The sequence below is a fragment of the Perca flavescens genome, chromosome 2 (genome assembly GCF_004354835.1).
Source record: "Perca flavescens isolate YP-PL-M2 chromosome 2, PFLA_1.0, whole genome shotgun sequence".
NCBI classification, from domain to species: Eukaryota; Metazoa; Chordata; class Actinopteri; order Perciformes; family Percidae; genus Perca; species Perca flavescens.
In genome coordinates this window covers 37,877,120-37,904,141 of record NC_041332.1, presented here as the reverse complement: position 1 = coordinate 37,904,141, position 27,022 = coordinate 37,877,120, and the positions used below count along the sequence as shown (strand labels likewise).

At 41.2% G+C, this 27,022-nt stretch overlaps 2 protein-coding genes across 2 annotated transcripts; both read right to left on the bottom strand.

The window, feature by feature from the left end:
- Positions 1-1,900: 1,900 nt before the first annotated feature.
- pi4k2b (phosphatidylinositol 4-kinase type 2 beta) lies at positions 1,901-20,326 on the bottom strand. Its single transcript, XM_028564720.1, has 11 exons — positions 19,659-20,326; positions 13,462-13,613; positions 12,463-12,543; positions 12,189-12,308; positions 10,947-11,078; positions 9,488-9,641; positions 7,044-7,102; positions 6,446-6,548; positions 4,433-4,566; positions 4,236-4,295; positions 1,901-3,307 (listed from the first exon to the last, which is right to left on the bottom strand). Exons 1-11 carry the CDS (start codon positions 20,011-20,013, stop codon positions 3,134-3,136), a joined length of 1,524 nt encoding a protein of 507 aa, XP_028420521.1. The 5' UTR covers positions 20,014-20,326; the 3' UTR covers positions 1,901-3,133.
- Positions 20,327-22,355: 2,029 nt separating this feature from the next.
- zgc:195282 (cysteine-rich protein 1) lies at positions 22,356-25,737 on the bottom strand. Its single transcript, XM_028564600.1, has 4 exons — positions 25,573-25,737; positions 22,931-23,025; positions 22,778-22,832; positions 22,356-22,659 (listed from the first exon to the last, which is right to left on the bottom strand). The coding sequence occupies exons 1-4, from the start codon at positions 25,613-25,615 to the stop codon at positions 22,649-22,651; spliced, it is 204 nt and encodes a 67-aa protein (XP_028420401.1). The 5' UTR covers positions 25,616-25,737; the 3' UTR covers positions 22,356-22,648.
- Between the last annotated feature and the right edge of the window lie 1,285 nt (positions 25,738-27,022).

Below are 27,022 nucleotides of genomic sequence, written 5' to 3'. Positions count from 1 at the left end.
ATGTTCAAATTTTTTGGCTAAGTCCTGGATCTTCACAATCCTACCTACAGCACCTTTAACAATGGCTCTGTTCCGTTTGTGTGCTTTTCCTACTATGACAAGTCCTAATGTGTGCTGTGTAAACGGCCTATTGTGTTGACACTCCTGCTTGTGACTGTGAAGCACTACAGCGTCATACTGCAATCATAATTCAAAAAAATAGGCCCGTTTAACTCAAAATATGACTGATGTAAACAAGCAGTGTAAAAAATACCAGTTTAATATTGGTCATTGTTTTAGAAGATCTGTCAGTCAATTTGAGTGGTAGTAGTAGTAATTTGTTTTGGTCAACAATCAACAATTTTCCAAAAAGAATGCACAAAAAAATAAAATAAATAACAATAAAAGGGGAAAACGAAGCCAATTCCAACTACTGCACTTTGAATTTCATGACATGTGCCTTTAAGTTTAGCAGAGTGAATGTTTTCCACATGGTGGCAGTGTTAAGCTATGTGTCCCTCTACATCTTACTGCTGACACTGATCATATTGCAACAGCTTTTTCTTTTATATCCGCTTTCCTCTCACAGTATGTGTGGGTGCCGAGGGATGAGTGGGTGGTGACACCTTTAACTACCTCACTTCTACCAGTGTTACGGTTGAAGGGGCATACTGTGGAGGTGTGTGCATGTTGCTGCGTGTGTTTCTTTTGCACATACATGTAGAGATGTTTTAATGAGTGCATTTCAATTCTGCACGTGCTTGTGTTCACAGGATAACATCCGCTCATCAACGCCTCCATTCAACTCGTTAGATCAGCTTAACCTTACAGCGTGAACTGTGGATCTGCCCACTGACACACAATCAAGGTTTTAGTATCACTACTACCGATTACCATGATGAACCATGCTAAATGATAGTTATTACCCCCCTCCCAAATCCTGAAACTATTACACAATTCATAAATTTGTCGAATTTCGATAATCAATTTTCATTTGGAAAAAATGCCGAATATTATTCAGTTCAAGCATCTCAAATGTGAGGATTTGTTGCTTTATTAAGTTTTATATTGTTGTAAATTGACTATCAATTTTACGACAATTGTAGAAAGAAAGAAAAGCAAGGGTGCCTGAGTAGCTCACCTGGTAGAGCAGTCCGTATATAGAGGTTTACTCCTCGACACAGCAGCTGTGGGTTCAACTCCGGCCTGCGGCCCTTTGCTGCATGTTATTTCCCCTCTTTCTCCCCTTTCATGTCTTCAGCTGTCCTATAAATAAAGGCCTAAAATGCCCCCCAAAAAAATCTTTAAATAAATTGGACTCTGAACATAAACTGTAAAAATGACATTGTAACTAACTAACTAAATGATTACTTGATGTATATAAAATGATTTTTTTTTAGTAAATCAATCCTGAAAAAGTTAGGTAAGATACATGACTGAATCCCCACAGTACAATCACAAAAGACCCATGTTATTGACAGTACTAATCATATCTCTGTATTTAATAGCTATTGTTTTACGTTTAAAATGTACACGTGTTTTCTCTTTTCCGTTTTATGGATATACACTGTATATTCAAATCTTATAAATTACTTTAGTAAATAACTCAAATAGTGTTCATGTTAGTCTGCGTTTGTATACAACCGTTATGAATAGCTCCCTTTGTCTTGATGTATTACGGTTTTGGAGATCAGTTAATCATTAACTCTACAAGTGTAATGGTCCGGCCAGTCCCAGGTCTCTGCTCTACACACCTTTGTCAACAATGTTTGAAGGCAGTTAATGTACACAGCTGTAACCCTGTGTACCATTTTGCATCCCTCAGCAGTTAAGTCAAAAAGCAGATTTCATCTTTATCTCATTCCTTACACAATCACGCGTTTTCTGTGAAACTGTAATATACAACAGACCAAAACAAAGATTTAAATTTCCCAAATTTTATTTTTCATCTGTTAAATATACAACTTTACTCATACAATCATCGAGTTGGAATACAAATTTCAAGATGCATACATAAGAAAAACACAACGGCATCGAGCAAGTGTGAAATATCGTTCTCCGTTTTTGTTTTTCCTCTTCATATAATGTATTGTAAAGGTCAGGGACGAGGTAGCCTTCCACCCATGCCACGAGGTTCAAGAGAAAGCTGCTGGCCAGCAATTAAATACATGTCTAACAACAAATACATTCATTGTTACAAAAAAAAAGAAAGAAAGAAAAAACTATTTTTGACAGCATTCACTCGTATTGAAATGTTTAGGAGCAAGAATCTGTGTAGAAACCGTAAACAGATTACATTCAAGCAATGTGTTTATTACTAGTCCTCCTACCCCCAAATGTCATATTCAAGTTTCAACAATATTCTCTTCTTGAGGCTTTTAAATATTCCTCCCACAAGCAGATTTTGGCAGTAGTGAGAGTTGAAGACACTGTTTGTTCAACAGAATGGGAAAAACAAACACTGGATAAAAAGTGGTTTGACGCGGTTCTGTAAAACTAGTCAAACACCTCCAGCAGTGCAAGTGCACGTCTAGATTTTAACAAGTAATCCTACAAGGCAAAGCAAATAGTTTGGGACTGTAACCCCAGACCAGGAACAAAAATCACTTCCTGGAGAGATCTATGAAAGCAGTCCTTTAGATTCCCAAACATAGTGGACCACACATCTACTTCTGTGGTCTGCAGGTACTTTTCTTTGGCCATTAACCCCACTAAGAGACCTTGCAAGAGACTTCATTAGGTACTTTAGGTGGGTGAAAAAAAATAAAATAAAAAAAATCTCCTTTCTGCCTTCTAACAATAAACAAAGCCCACCTCTGTGGAAAAGCCGATTATCCAATCAAGTCACCATGGTAACCACAAACAGCCCCAAGGTCTCAAGGAGACAATGGTATGCCAATCTCTCCAGCTGCCATGCTTCTCGCTGTTCTCTTCACAACCACGAGGAATGCACAGAAGCCAAGTTTCTTCATCTTAACTTTCTATCATCCGTGTCTTCCTCTTCATTTCTTCTCTCGCCAAAAGAAATATGTGCCGGTGTGTCCAGTGCGATATTCACGTCTTCTCCCTCACTTCAGGACGACAAAAAAAAAAATTAATAAAAAGAGCTGTTGCAGAAGTCTTTCCTCAGCTCGCCCTCCTCACCCATCTCAGACTACCACGAGGAGAAAAAGGGCCGCTTGCAATGGAAGGTCTGTGTGAAGGCATTGCCGAGCGTGACCACGCGTCCGTGGCCGCCTGAGCGGCTGCGCTCCACTACCACCCGGGGCATCTGCACCAGCTGGATGGGGCTCCTCCCGTCCTTTAGCGCCTGGGTCAGGTTCAACACCTGGTGGAGACAGGGTTCATGATGTACACGTACACAAACCATTTTTTACATTCTGGGTATTGGTTGCATTGGTTGCAGAGTGTCAGTGTGTGTGTGTGTGTGTGTGTGTGTGTGTGTGTGTGTGTGTGTGTGTGTGTGTGTGTGTGTGTGTGTGTGTGTGTGTGCACCTATGAAATCTGAAGCAACATGGATCAGCCTAATCTAAAAATCGGTATAAAAATGCCTTCAACAATTAACAAATCAAAATAAGTCATTTTCTGTTGAATCGAATAACCGCGCCGGCTCTTATTCAATGTTCTGAGTTACTAAGTCAATATACTGAGATACTAAGTCAATATATTGAGATTCTAAGTCAAAATTCGGTGTTACTTAGTCAATATAGTTAGATACGTAGTCAATATTCTGAGATATTAAGTCAATATATTGAGATACTACTGGAAATAGAAGAACACAACAACACTGGGTATAGTAAATTATGGGAACTACATATAAAAAAAAAAAAAATAAAAATAAAAAAAAGAGACTTGCTTCATGGAAATAACTGTCTGCTTTGTGTTCCTTTGACCAACGTAATCATTATGCTATGACCATAGACTGTTATGGCTATGACACACTCAGTGGTCATTAATCAAAAAAGGTAAACGGTTGAGATGAGGAGTAGAAATGAAAGACATGAAAAAGGTGAGGGCTGTAGGGCAGTAGACAGGAGGGTGGAGGGTGAGAAATTAGGACAAGACGGATGGTGATTAAGTCACAGAGCAAACAACGAAAGTGACTGAAAGTAGGGCACGGGAGAGAGGAAGGAGAGCATGGTAGGATAAAAAAAAATATATATATATATATAGGACACAAAAGGAGAAAGACAAGGCAAAGAGGCTGATAGCAACAACAGTCAAAAATACTTTCTTTAAAAAGAAAGAAAACTCACCTGTCCCCTCATAACCGACATCTGCCTCTCAAACATGGCTTTGTCAAAGCCTTTATCCGTCTGAAGAGAAAAACAATAACTCCTGTTAGCAGGGGTCCTGTCTCATGTTACCATGCCGACAGACAGCTCTTCTCTTAATTGTAATCTGTCTAAACAGAGAAATCAGGGAGAGAAGAAAGTTACGGGGTGGCTCGTACCTTGAACATTTCATAGAGGTCCTCACAGAGGTCCTGGACAAAGTTCATGTCGGAGAGGCGGGACAGCACCAGGTCTCTGGTCTCCTGGGAGAAGGCCACCTTAGCCTGGGGGAGCCATGCCCAGTGGAATGGGTCTGATATGGGGGAGGCAACGGTCCACTTTGTCACAACACGCTGGATGACATTAAACAACGGTTGCCTGCCACTACAGTCATAGCCTTCCTCTCGCACAACTGTCTATAACCAGTCCCTCCAGAAAAACGTGATTATGAGATTGCATAATTCAATGCATAATCAGCCAAAGTCCGCAGATTCATGCGGGGGCCGCATTTTTCCAAATACGCCGCACTTTCGCCGCATAAATTGCAGATTTCCGCGCTAAATATGCGGGGCTTGCATGATTTCATAATCCCCACATTTTCGTTGCAAAAAAGTCACATATATCTTAGCAGAAAGTTGAAAGATGTTGCGTTTACTTCACACAAGAACAGGCATTTTCCCATGTTGCCATGGAAACGTTATGAAGTGACGTAATTACGCGACATGAACATCATCGAAAAGCAGGGTGTTGGGGAAAAAAAATCACTTCTTTTTTTTCCCCCTCTTTTTCAACAAACCGCAGTTTTTGCAAGTTCCTGCAATTTATGAAAGTTCCCGCAATTTCATCGCATAAAATTGCATAAATATCCCGCATATTCCATTGCATTTTTTAAGAAAATGTGCCGCATAATCAAGGATTTTTGCTTGCAACAATCACAAAAAACTCTTTTCTGGAAGGACTATATAACTATTTGTAGAGTACACACTATCTTGTTATATTATGTTGCATCTATACCGTTTTGTAGTGCATTTTTACTGTTGCTTTTATTTATTGTTAACCGTCTTACAACTCATCATGGCGAGAATAAACAAATCTAAATAAATAAGTGGTTAAGTATTTGAGGGACAGGCAATTAAAAGAATAGTTAGAAAAAACAAGCTAGTTCACGTTGAGAGCTCAGCTAGGAGGACTGAAACCACTCTCATGTTTGTAGGGTAAATATGAAGCTACAGCCAGCAGCTGGTTGGCTGAGCACAAACACATGAAGCCTGGCACTGTCCAAAGGTAATGTTTGTTTAATCCGTACAAAAAAACAATGTGGTTGTTTTTTTCTTAACCTTTGGAAAATGCCTAGCTATCCATGTGAATGTGAAACCAGTAAATGTGTAGACAAATCTGTAATCTGTCAATGCAGACTTCGATAGTAATGGCTGAAAATCACTTTGCTACAAGAGCTGGAAATACAGACCGACAAGTCATCAGTTACTACTCAGGCAGACCTCTTAAAAAGGTGCTGCAGGTAGGATTGTGAAGATCCAGGACTTAGCCAAAAAATTTGAACATTGACAACTTCTCAGTCCCTCCCCCCGTTTGTGCTAAAGCCCCCTCCCCCCACAAGAGAGAATGAATGCTGTGCATGAGCAGTGATTGACACGCAGTTAGACACCCTCCCCCCTGGCCCTGATTGGTGCATCTGAACAGGGAGCGGTGGATTTTTGCAAATCACACTACAGGCTGGAGGTGGTGCCAGAGGAGCTGGATTTGTTTTTTTAAATGACCTGCTTCATGTAGTTCTACTGGGACATCATGACATGGTCAGTTTCAGCAAAGATGAAAGAAAGTTAGTTTTATAAGTATTACCTTCTGTTTTTTTACTTTTATAAGTCTTAACTAATTTAATTGGCTGTCTTTTTACACATGATTGTTGCTACACTTCTGCTGTGGCAGAGGTCTGCCAATGTGTGTGGCGTGTGTGGAGATTTGTCTGTACCTGTCCCATCTCTCTCCACATTGCGCCTCAGTAGTGCCTCCATGTACACATTTACAAATCTGATTACGCATACATGGATGGACACAATTTACCACACACGTGTGCAAATACTTCTGCTACAATAATGCCCCCGTAAGAGACAGTGAACAGAAAAAACAGAACATGTATAAAGAGAAGTGAGGGAGGAAATAGACCAACATACAGGCTCTCCATTCGTCCGGGTGTTTAAAGGGGAAGGCCAGGCCGTTGTCGATCGCTGCAATCTTAATGCAGGACTCGGAACTATTCTCTGGCCACTCTGCATCCTAAAGTGAGAGGAAAAGAGGATCACAGAAGTCATCACCAACAACCGACAGAGGGATTCATGATCGATGACCAGACGAGTCATTGATCACGGTCCAAAGGCTGATTAATTGGACAGATGGATGACAACCTTTTGCTCATTTATCAACGCATGGCAAATGATGATTAATGATGGGGAGGCAGACCGTGTTATGGGATCTGTAACCAACAAAGTCTCTGGGGCACTGGTTTGTTCCAGACCTGCAATATCCAAGCTATTGTCTGTCAATGTGGGCCCCAATGTGTCCTGCATATGGATAAGTGACAGAACATCAAGTACACAAGTGTGTGTGTTTTAGCGTTTGTGTGTGTGTGTGTGTGTGTGTGTTTTTAACATGGGATGTGTCCCACAGTGACAATGTATCAGCATTCCAGCAGTTCAATTGCATGAGGCAGGCTGAGAATTTGTTATTTGATCAGTCTGAACACACCCTAACTATGTGTGCATTTAACCTTACCTTTTGTCCCTCTCCTCCTGACTTCTCATACTTGATCAACCAGTTGTCATTCCCTCGATCTGAGGACGAAGAGAAAATGGAAATAAGTATGCAGGTAGGAAAGACCACAGCCAGACAGCTAGCTTTTATAAATGATTGGCCATAATGACGAGCACAAATTCAAATGTAACACACTAGTGAACTTTCAAAAAGGCTGACAATGTCAACACACAGCAATGTAGTGCAATGACTGTAAATGGCTAGAGTGCAAAAGAAAAACTCACTCTAGTAAAATAGGACGAATGGCAGTTTTGTCATTACCAAAATCGGTCACTCAATACAAGTAAAGTGGCCAACATTGTAGGAACAGGAACGTGAAAAAGTCGGGAGTGATGGACTGTTATTACGGATGCTTATTTAGAGTTATTTTTTTTTTTATTTTTTTTTTTTTTTTTTTTACAAATTACATTGGCAGACCTTCCTCCACAGCGCTGCGAAGGAGGGTCTGGCGAGACCACACAGCATTCAGGCATGGGAGAAAAACGTGCTCTGGTTTGTTGGCATTTCTTTAAACCAATCACAATTAGGGCTGGGTACCGAACGTCGATACTTTTATGGCACGGAAAAAAATTCTCTGATACTATGAGTATCTAAAAATTATAAATTTTTCGGTGCCAAATTTCGGTTCCAAAAGCGTCTGAACGCTTAAGCGCAAGCTTATCTGTCCTCTCTGCATACTGACAGCGAGCAGAGCTCCGACACACACACACACACACACACACACACACACACACACACACACACACACACACACACACACACACACACACACACACACACACACACACACACACACACACACACACACACACACACACACACACACACACACAATTTTTGTGTTTAATGTATTTTTGTTGATGTTGAAATGGATTTTAAAACATATGGTATCGAAAAAAGTATCATTAGGAACCGGTATCGAAACTGAGGTATCGAAATTGGCACCGGATCGAAAGATTCTGAACGATACCCAGCCCTAATCACAATCACGTCCGAGCCACGGTGCATCTGCAAAATAGCCTCGGGAAGGAACATGGTGGAACATGTGTCGGGCAACAGAAAAGTCAGATTGGACAGATAGTCTAGCTAGCTGTCTGGATTTACCCTGCAGAGATCTGAGGAACAGTTAACAATAGTCCTCAGAAATCCACCGGAGTTTAGAACGCCAACACAAAGAAAGAGGAAGGAAACGGACATCCGGCTGAAAAGAGTGACATCCGGAGGAATTTTCTGGCGGCACCGAAGCAATCCCAGAAGTGGAACGTCGTTGATATAGACTGACCGATTATTGACATTTTTCACGGCAGACATTTTGTCATAGTAGGAAAAGCACAGCTGAAATTTATAACCTTAACGACGGCTCAATTCCATCAAGTGTCCCAGTAAGCTATTTCAGTGAGTCAGCATGCACAATACCAGGGCCTCTCCTAAGTGGAATGCAGCCATCATTAATGGTTTTGATTACACTTGTGCTTTTCTTACATGTCAACATGTCTGCCGTGAAAAAGGTCTATTAACTGTTAAACGACAAGCAGGCAACAGAGTCCCAGTTCTCCCATCTGTGAGGCTAGGACACACTTTCCTGCATATGCAGAGAGCTGCAGACTTGTACCGGCTGCGCAAGTAAAATAAATGATCCGTTCACTACTATTATTGAATTTGGGTGTTTTATTTAATTTTATAGTATTTGGAGAAAAAAAATTAATAAAAGAACGTTGAAAAAAATGACAAAAATGTCAGAAAAAAGGTTCAAATTGGAAAAGAACAACAAAAACGTCAAAAAAACAAGCACAGATAAAAAAAAAAAAAAGAAAATCAACAAACTTAACAAGAATAAGTGACAAAAGACTTGGAAAAAAGAAGGGTTGTGCTCAATTGAAGAAATTCTAAGTCGACTAACACTCCTTCAATTGTATCGACTAATCGATTACTTGATTTAATCGACAGATCTGTAAATCTGAGTTTCTCCGCAAAGAGTCATGCAAAAGCACCACTTTAATTCTTGTGTTTACCAGAGATGTGCTCGTACGTTTCTTGGAAATAAGTCATTCAGCGTGAAAGAGCATAAAACATGACTAATGGACTAAAGAAATCTAAGTTGACTAAGACCAAAATGACCGATTAGTCGACTAATTGACTAAGAGGGAGCAGCCCTAGAAAAAAGGGACAGAAAAATAAATGTTTGAATTTTAAATTTTGACCCCCCAAAAAAAACACAAGGGTTAAAAACATTGCTTTTAACAGTTCAACTGATAGTATTAATAAAAAAATAAAAATAAAAATCGGTCAAAATTCTTATTTTCAGTTAACGGTTAATCATTACCATCCCTAACTGCAATGCTGTGTTTAACTTTAGTACACAGTGTGTTGAATACATGTCAACACAGACCCCCCCGCCCCCTCACCTGTGTTTCGGATAATGTAGTCCAACACTACCAGCCGCTCAAACTGTGAGTGCAGCTGCTTCCTGATGTTCTCTGGCAGAGGTTCTGCCTCAAAGCGCCGCAGCCAGTAGTCCGCTTCACGGTAACCCTCCACAAACAGCTGAAACGAGCCCACCTGGAAACAAAGACACACCTCATCACATAAACATAAAAAAAAAAAAAAAAAAAAAAAAAAAACAGCGTGTTCTGAAATAGCAAGCAGCCCGTTTATATGGTAATGATGTGGTGGGGTGCAATGATGTAACGTGAAATTGTGTGATGTCAACAGGCTAAAATGTCAGCAGTGCGTGACATTTGAAAACATGAAGCCAACTTCCTCAATACGACTTCCTGAACACATTCTTCCAGCCACCTTTTTTTTTTTTTTTTTTTATAACAGCCAACACCTACAAAGATATATGGAACGAGCTGCCTTTACACATCAGACTGACTCTCTTGGTGTTTTTAAATCTCGTCTTAAAACTCATTTATTTTCTTTGGCTTTTAACTCAGTTTGAGGGTTGACTTTGAGTTTTGTATTGCTGTATTCATTTTTATTGTTTTATTAATATTGTGTTGTGCCTCTGTTGTATGTTGTTTATTCATAGACTGTGTTCAGCACTTTGGTCAACAGTGTTGTTTTTAAAGTGCTTTATAAATAAAGGTGGATATATATATATATATATATATAAAGAAGAAGATGAGACAGAGGGAGCTGCACAATACGTCGCTTTACATGTTTTTGATGAAATGCTAAACTTGGTTTCAGGTGTGAGTACAGCAGACTGCAAAAGAGACAAGACTACACAATCACTGTTTGAAAGACGGTGAAAAAAAGAACACAATTCAAAACAGAGATGGCATTTATGCTTCCTCTTCCTACCTTATTTTCTTAAACCCGTTTTTTTCAGAGAGAGTGTGACACGATTCCTTTTACCGTCCTCTGCCAGGCAGCTATTCTGAGCCCTCTGCTCACTGAGAACACAGCGCTCTCATTTCATAATGATAAGACAGCAGACCATGTGCAAATGTAAAACAAAAACGTGACATTTAAAGAAACTGTTTTAACATGTTGTGTTAGCAATACAAATATTTTTAGTACACATTAGTATTTGTTCTAATTACACCATTTGTATAGGCCTTCTCAAACAAAGAAAGAGTGGCAGCAGCGTTGCCGTCATTGGTTCGATTTGATTAAAAAAAAAAAAGAGACGTGCGCGACGTCGGCTCGGCCGGATATTGCATAATTTTGACGTCACGATGTCACGCGCCACCTTGGATGCATGCGCAACCAGATGTTTGAATAGTTCAAATATTCGTTGTTATTTTAGAGGGAATATTCAAACGTAATTTTTTAAGCGATTTTGACAGCCCTATTGCTCATACAAAACAGCTTAATGTTGGGGACATTAGACCATGAAGGGGTACCACTTTCTGTTACCTTAGGTGGCAGGCCCACTCTGTGGAAGCGTCGTCCCACCTTGGGGACTTTCTCTAAGGCGTACTTCTTCCCCCTGGATTTGGCTCGGTCGATGGCGCTGTAGTGGAACGTGTCACTGGCCAGATACACCACCTGATAAAAAAGGAAGGCACTCCGTTACCACTGGTTTAGTTGTACCTTGTGACCACTGCTCGATAGTTTCTCTTACAGCTAGAAAAAAGAATATCACATCTACATACATATTCTGTTTCAGTACATTCACAGGAGTTCAGAATTTAGTCGGATTTCAGTCAAACTGTAGACTGGGATCTGCCGGCGATTTGATTTCACCCTGCAGCTCAGGCTGGAAACGTGTACGTTTATGTATCCTGCTTCCGTTACAAATTTGCGGAAACCTGGCTTCCACCTGGCAAGCCACGATGGTGATAGAGAAGCAACCAAGCAGCTTCTTGTTTATGTTCACCAAGCCGGCCACCGAAGCGCAGCGCTCCATGGCAGCAAGCCGTTGATGCCACTGTCGCTGCTACGTCACCCGATCGTTGGTCTGATTGGTTGAAGGACTATCCAATTGCGTAGAGAGACATTTGAACTATGCCCGTTGATCACGCCTCTTGTGCAGAGAAAATACAGAGCAGACTCCCCAGACTAATGTTTCAATCTTAAAAGACTGAGCTTGGTCTGGTGATAGCCACACTAGTCAAACTGTGACATGTTGCAAATTCAAAAACTTTTAAAGTGCTCATATTATGCTTTTTGGCTTTTTCCCTTTCCTTTATTGTGTTATATATCTTTTTTGTGCATGTTATAGGTTTACAAAGTGAAAAAGCCCAAAGTCCACCCCAAAGGGACTTACCATCTCCAACAGAAAACACTGTTCACAAACTGCTCCAAACAGCTCTATTGTAGTCCAGGCTTTACTTCAGAGTGCTGCTAGCGTACCACGCCCTCATACTCTGCTTCTGACTGGCTAGTAGTCCTTACCTAGCCACTGCGCATGTGCGACTCCCAACAAAGATGGAACAGGAGTGAGTGCCTCACTCTGTAGCTCAAACAGGGAGCTCAACACACAGGGTGAAAAGAGGAGCTGCAGCAATGTACAGTACAACACAAAGACGGTGTTTTTTGATAATTAAACCACATAAACCTATTCTGGTACAACCTCTAAATACAATTAGGAACCTGAAAATGAGCATAACATGAGCACTTTAAATGCAATAACACGCATGCTCTCAGAGCCCCCACCTTGGTTTTCGGCACCACTCCCAGGCCGAGCTTGGTGTCAACCAGCGAGGCAGCAGCCTCGGAGAGGTAACCCTGGTTAGGCAACAAGCAGCCTCGGCCGAAACAGCACGGACAGCACAGCTAATGAGAGAGGGCAAGAGAGAGGAAGAAAGAGTGGGCAACCAGGAAACGTTGAGAAAGCTTTTAAAAAAAAAGAAAATTGGTTTAGAGTGTTGTTGGCTAATACTCCCTCAGATTGTTAACACACACGTAACAGATCAGTCACACAATGTACCTTGTGAAAATATTTGGTCCATTTGGGGTTAAGGTGACCGTAAGGTTCCTCTGACTTTGGCTTGAAAACACCAATGACTTTCTGTAGAGGGAAAAAGACAAGGAAAAAGAGCATTATATATCAAAATGCATTTTGCTATACATTTGGCACATGGGAGAATACAGCACAGACAGGGATATAACCGGGACAGAACTAGCCATTATTCATGTTATGGCACCTTTAAAAGAACAAGACTAAAGAACCACAGGCACGCCATGCAAAGTTATGAGCAACAATCGTGAAGTGACAGAGAAGCTGCTAACATGTTAGAGATCAATATCTTTTTCCTGTTGTGTGATGCTAACCGCGCATACTGCCGGAGTCCACCTCCTGCTCTCTCCGTTCAGCAGCTCGACTCTGGTCTAGAGCAGTGTAGAACCACCTTAAAAGGGAGCTTACAGTAAGCTAAATGTCACAAAGCTGGCACATTTAATCACCAGCTAGAATTTCTACACTAGCTGGGTAAATCTGAGGGGGGAAAGTGACTATATAATAGAGATGTTCCAAACATCTCTATTATATAGCTCCGATACTGCCTGAAACGCTGGTATCGGGAAGTACTGGAGTTTATGCACCGATCCGATACCACGTAATAAAGCCCTAAAGAAAATCTACGTTAAAAGTAGTTTATTTATGTTCTTTTTCCGTTATAACTGACTGTCAAACTGGACAATAAAAGAAAGTTCTGTGGCGTTCATTGTTTGTGTTTGTTCACGTTTCACAAAGATAGAAATAATATCACATCCATACAGGGATAATAGTATACAGCTGTTAAAACATAATAAAATATATGACACACTGGTATCGGATCGGTACTCGGTATCGGGCGATACACAAGTTCAGGTATCGGAATCGGGAAGCAAAAAATGGTATCGGGCCATCTCTACTATATAATGCTTTCTTAAATCTCATAACTCCTATTAAAAAAGGCTAATGTACAATCCTCTATGTGCTCCTCACCCCTTTTGGGTCTTTGACAAAGTAGCTCCCGCTGGAACCCTGGGAAATCCTCTCTGGAAAGACGCAGTTCTCTATAGCTTGTTCCGCCCTTTTGATAATATCTGCAAACTCGGGATCGTCAGGGAAATGGTTGAAGTCTCCACTGTTGGTACCTAGAGCGGGACAAAAGTTCAGACTGATATTTATATTTGCGTTGTGGGTGATCAGACCGTGCCACAGTAAAACAGCAACGGCTTTTCTTATGATAATGTCATTCATGCCACTTCCAAAACATGGTGTTAAATTAAATGGCACGCAGTTAAAATCGTTGGCAATAAAGTTTTGTGAACATCAAAAGCACCATCAGGAAATATCCATGGCAACCTGTGTCATAGCATATAAAAAAGGAGCCAATTGCCATGAAAGACAGTCTTTTTAATCTGTCTGAACGATGAAGAATATAGAAAAACACATACTGTAGGTCATCTTTGCAAACCCTATTACAAAGTAAAAAGATATTTCTCTATAAAAAAAAATGCCATCCAAATAAACAGTTTTGTATTAAGATCATTTATGTATATACAAAATCCACTGAAAATAGTAATTTCATCCAAATAATGATATTTCTATATGCTTGTAAGCTGATCTACAGGTCAATCTTTTCCATCTGCTGCTTCTACTCTAACTACCCTCTCCACTCATGCACACGGTTTGTATGTCAGAGGCAACTGGAGCCATCCATCCGTCCATTCTTCTTCTGGGTCATGGGAGGCTGGAGCTTTTCCCAGCACTGCACTCACTGGGAGAGAGCTGGGGTACAACCTGGACAGGTGGCTAGTCTATCACAAACAGTCACACTTGTGGGCAAATTAGAATCACTATTTCTGGTGCACCCTGCTAGCTCACCTGGTAGTTCTCTGTGTGTCTGTGTGTCTGTCTCTCTCTCTCTCTCTCTCTCTCTCTGAACATGCATGTCTTAGGACTGTGGGATGAAACTCGTACGGAGAACATGCAAACTGCACACACAAAGGGTCCAGTGGGTCAGTGGATTTAAACCCAGTACTGTTCTTGCTGTGAGGTGACAGAGCTGATGAGTGACCCTGCCACACATCAGAAAAATGGCTATTTTCTATCGCCTTGCAGGTCTGATATAATGCCATGAATGTGAATGCTGTCTAATTGGTATTGGCCGCTAATTATTCCTTTGATGAAGGCCCAACCATATGACAAAACACCTTCTACCGCCCCCTCTCACAGGGCAGAACTGTCAGCTGACAGAAAGGCTTCACATGCTCTGTATCAGTCACACTAAAGCCACAGCGGGACGCAGGGAGTGATGAAGGAACAGACACAGGGATGGGGGGGGAAGAAGGGACGTGAGGACAACTAACATGCTATTTGTCACAGAGAGATAAGGAGAAACAAAAATAGCTTTGAAGCTAATTCACTTCCACGGGGGCTGAGAGAGAAGCAAATTAAAAAGAAGGAAGGGGAAAATAGCAGGATGGGGATATGCAAAAATTACATCAGGGACCTGGATTATTTAAAAAGTAGATACTTGTGTTTTTCCCTAACAAAATACATTAAATTATCATAGTCTGTTTAGTTTCTAATTCACTTTTACTTACCAGGCAAAAGGACTTCCACCCAGTGTTTTTGTTCCCATGTTGGCTGATTTGTGCTTTTATGGATTTCTATCTACCTGAAAACCACCAGCGTCAGTATTATCACTGGCATCGCTCTCTGAAAGCCACATACTACTGCATTTTTTATGTTTTCAAGGTCGGTGCACGAGATGCACCTCAAAGTAGTTCTAGAGGCTACCAAAACTATGTTTTAGGCGAGGCTATGCTTGTGTTTTGTGCTCCATTTGGCACTTGTGTAGCCTAAAATACTGTGTAATCATTAAAAGCATGCCTTGAAAGTAGAGTAGAGCGAGATGATTTTAAGACTTGACTGTCAAGACAGCCCTCCTGATGAAACCAATTTCCATTAAAGTAAAACATATATAGTTTATATATTTATTAGTGCTGTCAGTTAAACGCATTATTACGTTAACGCAAACCCATTTTAACGGCGTCATTTATTTTAATCGTGAGATTAACGTTCTTTTTGGCCTGGCAAACTGTCATTTTTTTTCCACATGCTGTAGCAACAACTAGTAACGTTAGAAAAACTACAACACCACACCGGATCTAGCTAGACCGGAAACAAAACAACCGGCACGCCGCACACACTTGTTTGGGCTTGCGAGCCGGCCGCAAAATTACAAATCAAGACCCGCCCTACGAAGCAGCTTGATTGGTTGGGGTTAGACATTTGACCTCAAGTGGTTAAGGTTAGGATAGCCGATTGGTCAGGGGATAGGACCTGAACAAATGGGGTTACGTTACCTTGCGTTCTCATGGATGCCTGGCCAATAAATGCCATTCAAGGGACGGGTCTTGGCGTGGCCATAGTGGGATTCGTAAGATCGCGAGCTGGTCAAAGAGTAGTAGGCTAACGTTACGTTTTAAGTGGATTGCAAGACGGCAAAATGGATGCCAATAAGATTCTGAATGGAAAGTTTACTTTTAAAAAGTTGCCAAATGGTTCCATTGACAAGACCAAAGTGATCTGTGTGTTTTGTGGTTGTGAAATGAGCTATTATCGCAGCACGTCCAGTCTGAAATACCACTTGAAGCACACAGCTGATGCAAATTCTCCGCCCCCTTGTCAAAGCCAGGCGACAAAAAGCACAAAGCAAGCCGATCCACTTTTCCATGTTGATAAGAGCATTAAAATGAGAAAAAAAAGGGACAAAAAGAAATCAAGGGACATTTAGAATAGATAAAAATGTGCGATTAATTGCGAGTTAACTATGACAATGCGATTAATCGCGATTAAATATTTTAATCGTTTGACAGCACTAATATTTATAGACAGTTTACATGGAGTAGAGATTCCAAACTTGATCAACTCACACACATGTTGTATGTGTATGTAATTATTTTGCATCCTAGTGGTCCAATTGGAAAATACTTAATATTAAAAAGACATGCAACATGTGGTCCTCTGGTTTTTTGTGTGTGCCATGCCATCTTCGCCCGATTACCTACTATGAGACGGGTCATTTGCCTCAGTTAGGCCACAATGCAGTGCACAGCAACCCCCTGAGGTTGTAAGGTCTTCTGGTTGATGTACAATTACAAAGTTCTAATTTGCCACCCTGCCAAAAAGTGTGGCCATGTTTATTTTGGTGGTCTGCAGGGAAACTGGTTGTTATTTAAAAACAGCTTCATCTTGACTTTAATATGGAAATAATACGGTGTCAACATAAACCTAATGATAGATTGTGATAAAGTACTGCGGGATGCCACTGATTTATAACACAATATATCGGCGTGTGAGACAGAGCTGACACAATATTTTATCTTCATTTAATTTCCAACAATAAATTCAGTCTGTTTATTCAGCTGTCTTACCTGATGATAAATGTATGCTTGCACTGGACTGTACTGTTGATGAAAGTCTATGATAATGTCATTGTGCGCTGTGACAGCAAGAGGCAGAAATGTCTCGCTCGCCTTCCATTATTCTCGCCCCACAGAAAGCTGGAGTGAAAGTAAATACACATGCGTGTCTGTCTGTGGGTTTGCTTCCACAAAGGCCTTATTCAATTGAATGCCCGTCTCTCAGAGCCTCGGTCAGTTAACGGGCCCAGATGTGCTTTTTCACAGCAGGAGCGCCGCTCACTCAAAGCTCTAGAGAGCTGCTGACCTGCAGTGCACACAAACTGTCGGAGAAGTCGCAACACTGCACTCTGAAAAGGGTCACTGCTAAGATGTGTGGTCCCACTGAGCTTTACACACAAACGTATGTTAGCCATTGCAAGCTCGTATTCTTGATTCATTAGCGCTTTACTTATTACACACCAAAATCTTTGTCCTGTGCTTAGACAGCTACATGATTAAATGTGTCAATGTACGGAAATGTTTCAATCAAGATTAAATGTATTTTGCATAGCTTTAAAATAAGAATTTCACATTGCTTCCTGCACACTGCTAACAGTACTCACAGACAATTGACTCAGGTAAAGGAAGACAGTAGAACATGTAGTTTGGCAGATTATATAAATGTAAATTTGAGCTGGAAGGACAGGATGGTGTATGGCCAGGTTCCATGAGATATCCATGGTAGAATTGCCCTGCCAGAATTTTATATCATTACAAAGTGACACAGTACAACAGCTCTGAGGACTATGTGTGACTTCTAATTTGCAATGCACTGAATAGAAACTGCGTTATAATCGTAGATCCATTAAAAGGCTATAGGAAATGGGAGACTAACACCTGCCATTTCAGGCTCAGCGTGTGTACCTGTGGCCTAGATTTCTGGCCCAGATAGAACATGGTCGAACAATAGATCTCAGAGTCAGCAGAGAGAGAGAGACAGAGAAAGAGAGAGAGAGAGAGAGAGAGAGAGAGAGAGAGAGAGAGACCAACAGAAGTGAATATAAAAGGAAACAAATGCTCCAATATTGAGTTGCAGGGGGAAAAAAGGTGGGTGGTATGAGGGGGAGTGATGTCCAATTAGTAGTTCAGTCAGAATATGTGCCGCTTCCATGGTGACTAGATCACCTTTTTCTTTTTATAGTCCAAAACAAATCTAGTGCTGTGAATCTGTAAGACTGACCAGATACGCAACAAAACAATACAAAGGCAAAAGATAGATTCTCTTAGCCTCCTATATGAGAAATCATCTGTACAGAAACCTAAACACCTGCTTGATCCAAAGTGGCATTATGCAGTAAAATGTTTTCGAAACAGACTATTATGAATGTGTGATTTAACAGTGTTTAAAGTGAAGACATTTTTCAGTTACTGTTAACTTGGGCTTATCCTAATATAGGTCATTTCATATATCTCTAACAATGTAAGCCTACATAATGATCTAGATTTCTGGTCATTTAGTCTAGCCTATATGAAATAACCACATGGCAAAGCCCATGTTTGTATATTACTGAGCATAACAAGTGAAATTATAGAGAAAAAAACATTTTCCCAGCTATATTCTGACTATGTTTATATGTATGCATGCACATATATACTGTACTGAGTAATCAGATTTAGTTTGAGCCCCTGACACACCAACCCGACAGCTGACCGTCGGCAGAAAAGGCAGTCGGACTGATCAGTCTGCTCCCTGAGGTCCAAAAAGTGGCTCGGAACACACCGGAGCGACGCCGTCTTGAGCGTACGTTCTGCGCGTGTGCAAGACATAATACAAAAAAATGAAAACCGAAAATGACAAACGCGTCACGTGGGGCTGGCTCCTCCAAGCAGATAGTAACGTTCGAAATACGATCTCTTATTTTATGAAAATAGTTAACTGAAACGGGTTTCTGAAAACATTTTAAGCGAGAAATAGGCCATGCAGTTGATGAATCTGTCTTCATTTCAGATCGCCAAAGGTCAGTTTAAAAGATTTGTCAGATTTTGAGAGACATTCATCACTCATCCCACTCATTATTTCCGGGTTAGCACTCCACCAATCAGATTGGCTGCCCGCCCTCCAACCCAGCAAGTCAGGTCAACCAAAATTTAGGCCGGACGACGGCACGGAACACACCAAACAGACTCGAGTCAGCGACCTCGCCAGACTGTCCGACGGCCGATTATCGGGTTGGTGTGTCAGGGGCTTTAATCCTATTAGTGATAATGTGATGTAAAACCAAAACCAGTATTCAAATGATATTCCTTCAAAATATTTCACATCAGATTTTGAGAAATTTGAGATAGTATGTGCTTGTTATCAATTTAGATGATGTTATTTTGCATCACGATATGATTTTATTGATGGACGATAAATAAATATATTGAATTATCGAAACTGTCAGGGCAACAAGTTAGCCAATATCCTATCAATATTCAACACTTCAGTTCCCCAAATCAGGCCCAAGACACTACAGGGGCCCTTCAGGAGCTCCCAGTGGAGAGCCACAGTGAAATGGTTAACACTCCTCAGAGGGCTTGCATGACATCATAGCGTTATGACCACGTTGCATTCACTGTTATTTGTTAATCTAATCAGCCTGATATTCAGCACTAAACCATATGCAAAAAAAAATATGAAATACATGTTCCTCAGGACATACCCTCGTTGAGCATGGGTTCCCTTACTTAACTTAATGTACTTATTTTTATCAGATGTCGAAAGCATTGATCCCAAAAAGTTACCTGGGGAGGCCAAGGTGTCTTTATCCGACGACGAGCTGTGTCTGCTCCGCTTCTCTCGTACACCCCGCGGAGACGACGAGCTTCCTGCTAAACACGGTAACAACAGCGCCTCTTCGCTGGAGCCGTCTGTCTCCAGCTCGGTTAAGACGCTTTCACAAGAGTCCGAAATACGAACAGCGACTCCAGGGTTCGCCGCAAGTCCCAACCCGATCCCATTCCTGTCAAATAATACCTTTACAGGCTCTGACGAGTAAAAGTTACACTCTGAAACAGGTAACGTTACCGCTGTTGCTTCGGTGTCCAGCACGGGCTCACTGGTCTCCGTCTCCGGCGGCGGGTCGCATTCTGACATCATTGTGGCTCAGTTTTTAATAAATGTATACTTAAATACACTGACTTTCCTTTAAGCTGTCAGCCTTCCATTTTAAAGCGACTCCTTCTTTCCATGAGTTTATAAACCCCAGATAAATGATTCAAAAGCAGCTGCTTTCGCTCATGTCCACATAAGCCGTCAACTCAAGCTAGTCTGTTCTGCTTCCTAGTTGGCTCACTGCGCATGCGCACCACAATAACACAGCTAAAGTTGCCTTCAAGTACTCCTTGTGAAGTCCGAACTCCCGATTTCTAGGTTAAATTTGCTCTTTACAATCTAAGTAGATTGACTAAAGAAACCACACATGTCAGCTTCACATGGTTAGACTATAGCTAATGCAGGGTAAAGCCTAAACCAAATATTAGCTTTAAAACATATGCTTTCAATCTCAACAAATGGCATACAGGCTACTGCTAATCATGTAAAGAGGTGAAAACCAGTTGCTGGCTAGTTCAATTTGGTTCACCTTTTGGCCTGCTTTGAAACAGCTTTGGCTGTCTTCCCTCCACTCTCCAGTCGCATATTTCCAAGGGAAGCCTCACTGCAAACAATGAACAAGACCCAAAATAAAGCACCATTTAAAAAGCAACATCATCTTAGCTAATCACAAAATGCAAAGCAGCTCCAATACTTTTTCATTCATTATGACAACTTTCCCAAAAACTTAACACAGATTAAAATGTTTTATGGTAGTGGGCAGATTTTTTTGAAATTTAATAAATAAGCCACTACTCTGTTACACAAACAGCACTGGTATTTTGACATGTTGTGTGATGCCCTCACTGTCCACTGTCTTTCATGGCCACTAGATGTCGACAGTGATACACAAATGAAGATTACAGTGCAAGTGTTGGAGTCCCACGCGAAGTGACTTTCCTTAGAAACATAGCCTACTACTTCATTCCATTCTTTTTTTTATCTTGGATGTAAAGAAAAATGGTGCTCCTTAATATCATTTCCTCATCAATTGTCATCATTCGGAGTAATTCCTTGCCTACACACAGACTGTCTCTGAACTTAAGTTTGGGACCACAAATGGGCCTTTCCTGGTGCAGCCGTCACATAAAGATATGATACATTCTATCAGTTCTGCTCTTTGGAGCCATGGTGAATTACTGCAGGTTGAAGAACCCCTGCTTTAACTTTGCCAGGCCTAATACACTCATTTTCTATTTCTCTATTTGACTTCTCCCTCTCCCTTCCTGTCTCCCCCCTATAAATCCGTGGCCTCTCTCTTTATTCTTTCAATTCTCGCAGTGTCCCTCAATTACCCAGCGCGCTCCACAGCACTTTGCTCTCCCTAACCCTCAGCCCCTCTTCACCTATAACTCCCCTCTCTACCTAATAACAGAATGTAGCTGAACCACATGCAAATGAGCAGTCAGCCAGCTGTTATCACAGCCGTCATGTGATCTATCAAGGTAGGGGGTTAGGGGGTGAAGGAGACATGGAGGGAGGAGGGAGAATGGAGGAGGCGGAGGGCAGGAATAGAAGAGGAGGGAGGATGAAGGAGGGATCTTGGGGGGATAAGAGGGAGACGGACAGGTTCAAAGACGTGCTCGAGAGACACACAGGCCTCCCTCTGCTAGCTCTTTGCTAGATGTTAAAAATAATCCCATCAGCCCTCTCTCTCTCTTTGTCCCTCAGCTTTCTCCACACTCTTTCTGCCGCTGCCGCCTCCTTTATCCTTTTACTTCTGTATCCCTCTATCCTTCAAGGACAAATACCTGAAATGTCACTCGTGTGACACATGACACTTTACAGGGAAGCACATCAGCACACTTCTTTCTCTATGTGTGTGTGTGTGTGTGTGTGTGTGTGTGTGAATGTACTTCACCCACCACTGGGTGACAAGCCCCTGCAGCAGTCAAGGCACACTGCACAGCAGTGTGCATGAATGGATGTGTGTGTGTGTGTGTGTGTGTGTGTGTGTGTGTGTGTGTGTGTGTGTGTGTGTGTGCGTGCGTGCGTGCGTGCGTGCGAGCGCGTTTGAGATCCATCTTTGCCTCACTGTAGCACCCATTCCAGCAGATTGTGCTGGCATAAGATCTGGTTTACCCTGCCAACATCAACCACCCTCATCCATTCCTTCCTTCCTCCTTCCTTCCTTCCCTCTCCTTTCCCTGGCTTATTGAGGAGGCAGAGAGGGAGAACCCTATAGCTCAACTCATTTTTTTTTTATGTGCATGTGTGTTGTCGGTGATTAGAGTATTTGTTAGTTTGTGAGCGAATACATCCACCCTGCATGCCCAGATATGAGCATGTGGGCTCATGATTACAAAGTCCACCACAGAGACTGAGACATCCACCAGGGCTTGACGTTGGCATGTTTAAAAAAAAAAATGCATTTATTAATACTGACTTACAATTTGCATGTAACATTAATTAAATTATAAAAGTGAACAATCACATACACATGGCATCAAGTGGTCATCACATTTATAAATACATCATTTTGTGGAGTATATATGATAGTCAACTAAAGCGGGTGGACTGTTAGATATCTGTCTATCATGCCAATAAACAGGCTCGGCATGTCTTTTGTATGTCAGCGTTTGTCCTTGTTGGCTCAGTCTGGTGTCTGTGAAGGAGCTGCACTGTGCCATGGCGACACCAGTCACCTGTTTCCTGTCAAGAAGGATTCACACAGAGAAAAGACATTCAGACAGTGTGTGTGTGTGTGTGTGTGTGTGTGTGTGTGTGTGTTTGTGTGTGTGTGTGTGTGTGGGGGGGGGGGGGGTAGTACCTCTTGGACCAAACATCTTCAGGTAGCAGTGTGAACAGTATGGCTTCTCATCATACTGAAAAACAATTAGCAGGACATATTTATTGCCCCCTACTCGTTTCATTCACTTTTTCCTCACATATTCCCTCATTCATTGTCCACGTACAGGCCTACCTCAGCATGTTGTCCAGCTGTGAGCTGTCTGTTGCACTTTTGACACTTGAGACACAGAGGGTGGTAGTCCCTCCCTAAGGACCTCTTCTTTTCACCTGTGCCAATGACAAATGAGGACTGTGATAATGAGAGGCAGGCTGGGACATGTTTTGTAGATATATCTAATCAAAAAAACGCAGAGGAATTTTGCATTTGCAAACATACACTCTGGAATATGGGACAATCCCTTCAATCAAATTATAATATTTTTTATTTAATCTTTAATCTTTAATTTTTTTAATTGAATCAAGTCATAGTCAAGTCTAGTAGAACTTTATTTTTGCAATTGATTGTGCAACAGTGACAACAGTAATAACACAAGATCAATTAAATACAACATATAATAATAACAAGTAGTAAAAACATAAAGTAAAAAGCCGTATTACAGTTTTTTTCGATTGCTAAACGGCAGTGGTCACAACTGTAGCCACATGTGCAAAACTCTAACTACAGTCTGCATTACCAACAGTCACCTGAACTAAACAGTTCACATCTCCTGCAAAACTCATTCCTAACAACACAACTCTTCACACACATCTCAGAACAGGCTCAGTGCAGCCACACACTCACAACACACTGAGAGTAAAAACACCAAGACACAAATTACAAACTTTTCATCTTTACAGTTTGAATAATTTAAGTCACTTTACACTAATCAATAGCTTCTTTAAAGAAAAGAGTGAAATTTCTTTCACATGAAAATTTTTATTTTATAATATATCCGTTTTTGTAGGAAACAAAAAGGAATGAAAATCAGCAGTTTGCTTCAATAGATAAATACTTTTATTTTGCCTGTAGTAGTTAATGTAATGACTGGAATTTATTTTTTTTAAACTAAAGGTACGTAATAAGAAAGAACATTGGATGTCCTGGCTTGCCATGCACCTGTGTCATCTCTAAATACAAATGACTGTGGTGTTCCCTTTACTTCCACCTCCATTACTTTCTGAAAAAAGTCCTCAGTTTTACTATAGTAAAGATATAGTGTTTTTCACTTTTGTTTAATAGCTGTGTATAACCTCAGACATCTTACCTGGACATATTGGTATCTTTGCTCTTTTACCTGTTCACTGTTTCTCTCAAACAGTACAATGAATAACTGTTTCATTCTTATTTGGTGTTTCTTTATTTCCAAATAAGGCTTTCTGAGCTTTCCCTATATACTGTATATACAAGGTATGTTCACTAACAAGTCTAAAACACGAGACCATTGCAATCAGCAGTGTTTGATAGGCACCAGACTGAAATCTATTCTGTTTTGAATGTGTGGTTAACAGTTTGGACAGCAGTGTGTTAGCATTTGAACCAAGTGCTGTAGATCCACAAAAAAACTGTAATATATAAGCGTGGTAGGGGGGTTAGGCTAATATTACCTATTTCTATTTGAGTTCAGCAGTGAGATGGCTGAGGGCATGAAGGAGTGTTCATATCTGTTGGTTTGGCTAGTGGGCATTTGAAGTGGGAACCAGAAGGCAAGTTCTGAAAACTCTAGGTGCAGGGGTGGGTGCTGTCAGACAGACAGGGTTAACATGGAGTGGATTCTGCTTTCTTTAACTTTCACTTGAGCTAACTTTGTTATACAAATCACACAGACGTTTCTGTTGAGTACCTGTCATACTGCTGCAGACCTTGATCACATTTGTTAATGCATTTTTCTCTTTTGGATTTAGAGAAACATTCTTAATACAGATTAAGGAAAAGGTTAAAATCAATTTACAGCAATAAAAAATTAACATGAAATAGTGAGATTCAGGTGTCTGGTTCTGACTGTAGACTGCTAGTCTCATCAGTACACAGAGAGTGTGGTGTTGGCCAGGTCACATCTGAGAATTTGAACTTGGCTGAATGAATAGAAAAGTAAAACTAGAAAATGATAGACTTGGAATAGATGGTTTAAGTGATGTTTTGTATTTAATAGTTTGGGAGGGGACTCAACTAAAAGAAGGTAAAAAGGAAACCCAGAGAGCAGCGCGCAAGCTTGTTCGGCTAGACCCACATCCTGTTGTTATCATGGATATGTGCATGTGCATGTGTGCGTGCGTGTGGCTGTGTGCGTGTGTGCGTGTGTTTTTGAAAGAGAAGGAGAAAGCCAGGGAGAAAGACCTCCAAACAAAGAATAATGCCAGATATATCAGCAAATGGACCTTTGTAGCGCGTATCAAAAGGAAAATCAAAGCATATTTTTCAAAGCAGATATATTGACTTATGATATGTTAACGATGCCCCTGTTTCCTTTAGGTGTGTCTATGCACTCAATACCGGTGCATAATCTAAATGGAATGCCGCCATTGTTACATTACTAGTTGCCCCTGTGTTTGGCAGGTTATAATGTCCACTGTAAGAAAGGTATAGTATTACTCTGTAATATTTTGAATACATAATGTATTCAAGGAACAGGGGAAAATGTATTATACATTTTCCCCTGTTCCTTCCTTACTTACCGTTTTGTGACTTAAAAAAGTAAAATAAAGATATTGAGAGAGAGAGCAAAAAAATCAGAAAGAAATAGAGAACAGGACAGAGACAAAATGCCAGACAGACAGAGGAAGACAGACATATAAAAAAAAAAAAAAAAAAAAAAAAAAAAAAGAGGTCACACTTACCAAAGTAGACGGGCTTCCCACAGATCGGACAGTAGCCTACCATGATGCTATATAAAAAACAGTGTGGGTGCGTGCACTTTAGCTAGTGTAGTGAGAATATATATCCTACGAGAGGAGCATATGTGAGCATATGGGTGAACTGAAATTGACAGCGAAAGCGTTAAACTGCCGATACGTTGGCCTCTTCAAAACCAGGATGTGGTGAGTGGAGACGTCACAGGAAGAGTGAAATATGTGATTTGAGAAGCTTTATCATCAGTGGGAGAAAAAGAGACAGGCAGCATCTCTAATCACATCACTTACTTCTATATATGATAACAGCTATAAAGCCATGTAAATAGGCATCATTGTATGGGCAGTTGTCTATATGTTAATGGGTACACAGCCATGTCACTGTAAAGAGAGACAGAAAGAGGGAGGAAGAGAGAGATAAAAGAAAGAGGGGTGAGGAGAGAAGGGACAAAAACAGCTGTCAGCAGCTCAAGTTTCTAGCTATCTTCTCTCTTTTCCTGCTGTTTTCGGCCACTTTTCTAGATTAAAAACAAGGAATTGAGCCTCTGAATTGAAAAGAGAAACCTGACACTTGTGCCTTTCTTCCCTTCTTTCTGTCAATCCTCTCTCTCTCTCTCTCTCTCTCTCTCTTTCTCTCGCTCTCTTTCTCTCTCTTTCCTTGTCACATTCTCACACACATGCACGCCCCCGCTCACTGACTCACACAGACACACACTATGCATACCCTTTTATTCTCCCACATACACACACACACCCAAAAAGCTGTACTTCTCCTTAATGACATCACATAAAGAGGCTGCAGCCAAAGAGCAGAGGGAGAGGCAGGATGAGGTCGGGTTGGTTGAGGGACAGACAGAGGGGGAGGTGTGTGTGTGTGTGTGTGTGTGTGTGTGTGTGTGTGTGTGTGTGTGTGTGTGTGTGTGTGTGTGTGTGTTGGTGGGTGGGTGGGTGGACGCAGTTATCCCCTCGGGATACATGATGGAAGTAGACCTGGGGAGGGACAGGGGTGAGGAGAGATGAGCGAGACAGGGATGGAGACAGTAGCCAGCCTCAGCTCAGCAGGGACAAAGAAGATGAACTCTGATGAACTTGGCAGAGCAGAACGGGGCCGCTGGACTGTGGAAGACAGGCAAACGTCTGTGTGGTTCGATCCCTATCACTGTCAATAGGACTTGTTTTTCACTTATGAACGACCGCAAGAGACGAAAAGCACAGCGGTGGAAGAAGTATTGAGATCTGTTCCTTAAAGTAGTAATACTTCGAGGTATAATTACTCCATTACAAGTACAACTCCGGCATACGACATTTTAGTCAAAGTTTATAAGTATCAGCAGCTAAATGTGCTCAGAGTGTTACAAGTTAAAATTCTCATTATGAAGAATGACCTTTTTAGTGTTATATTGTGTAATATTAGTACTCTTGATGCATTACTGTCTGC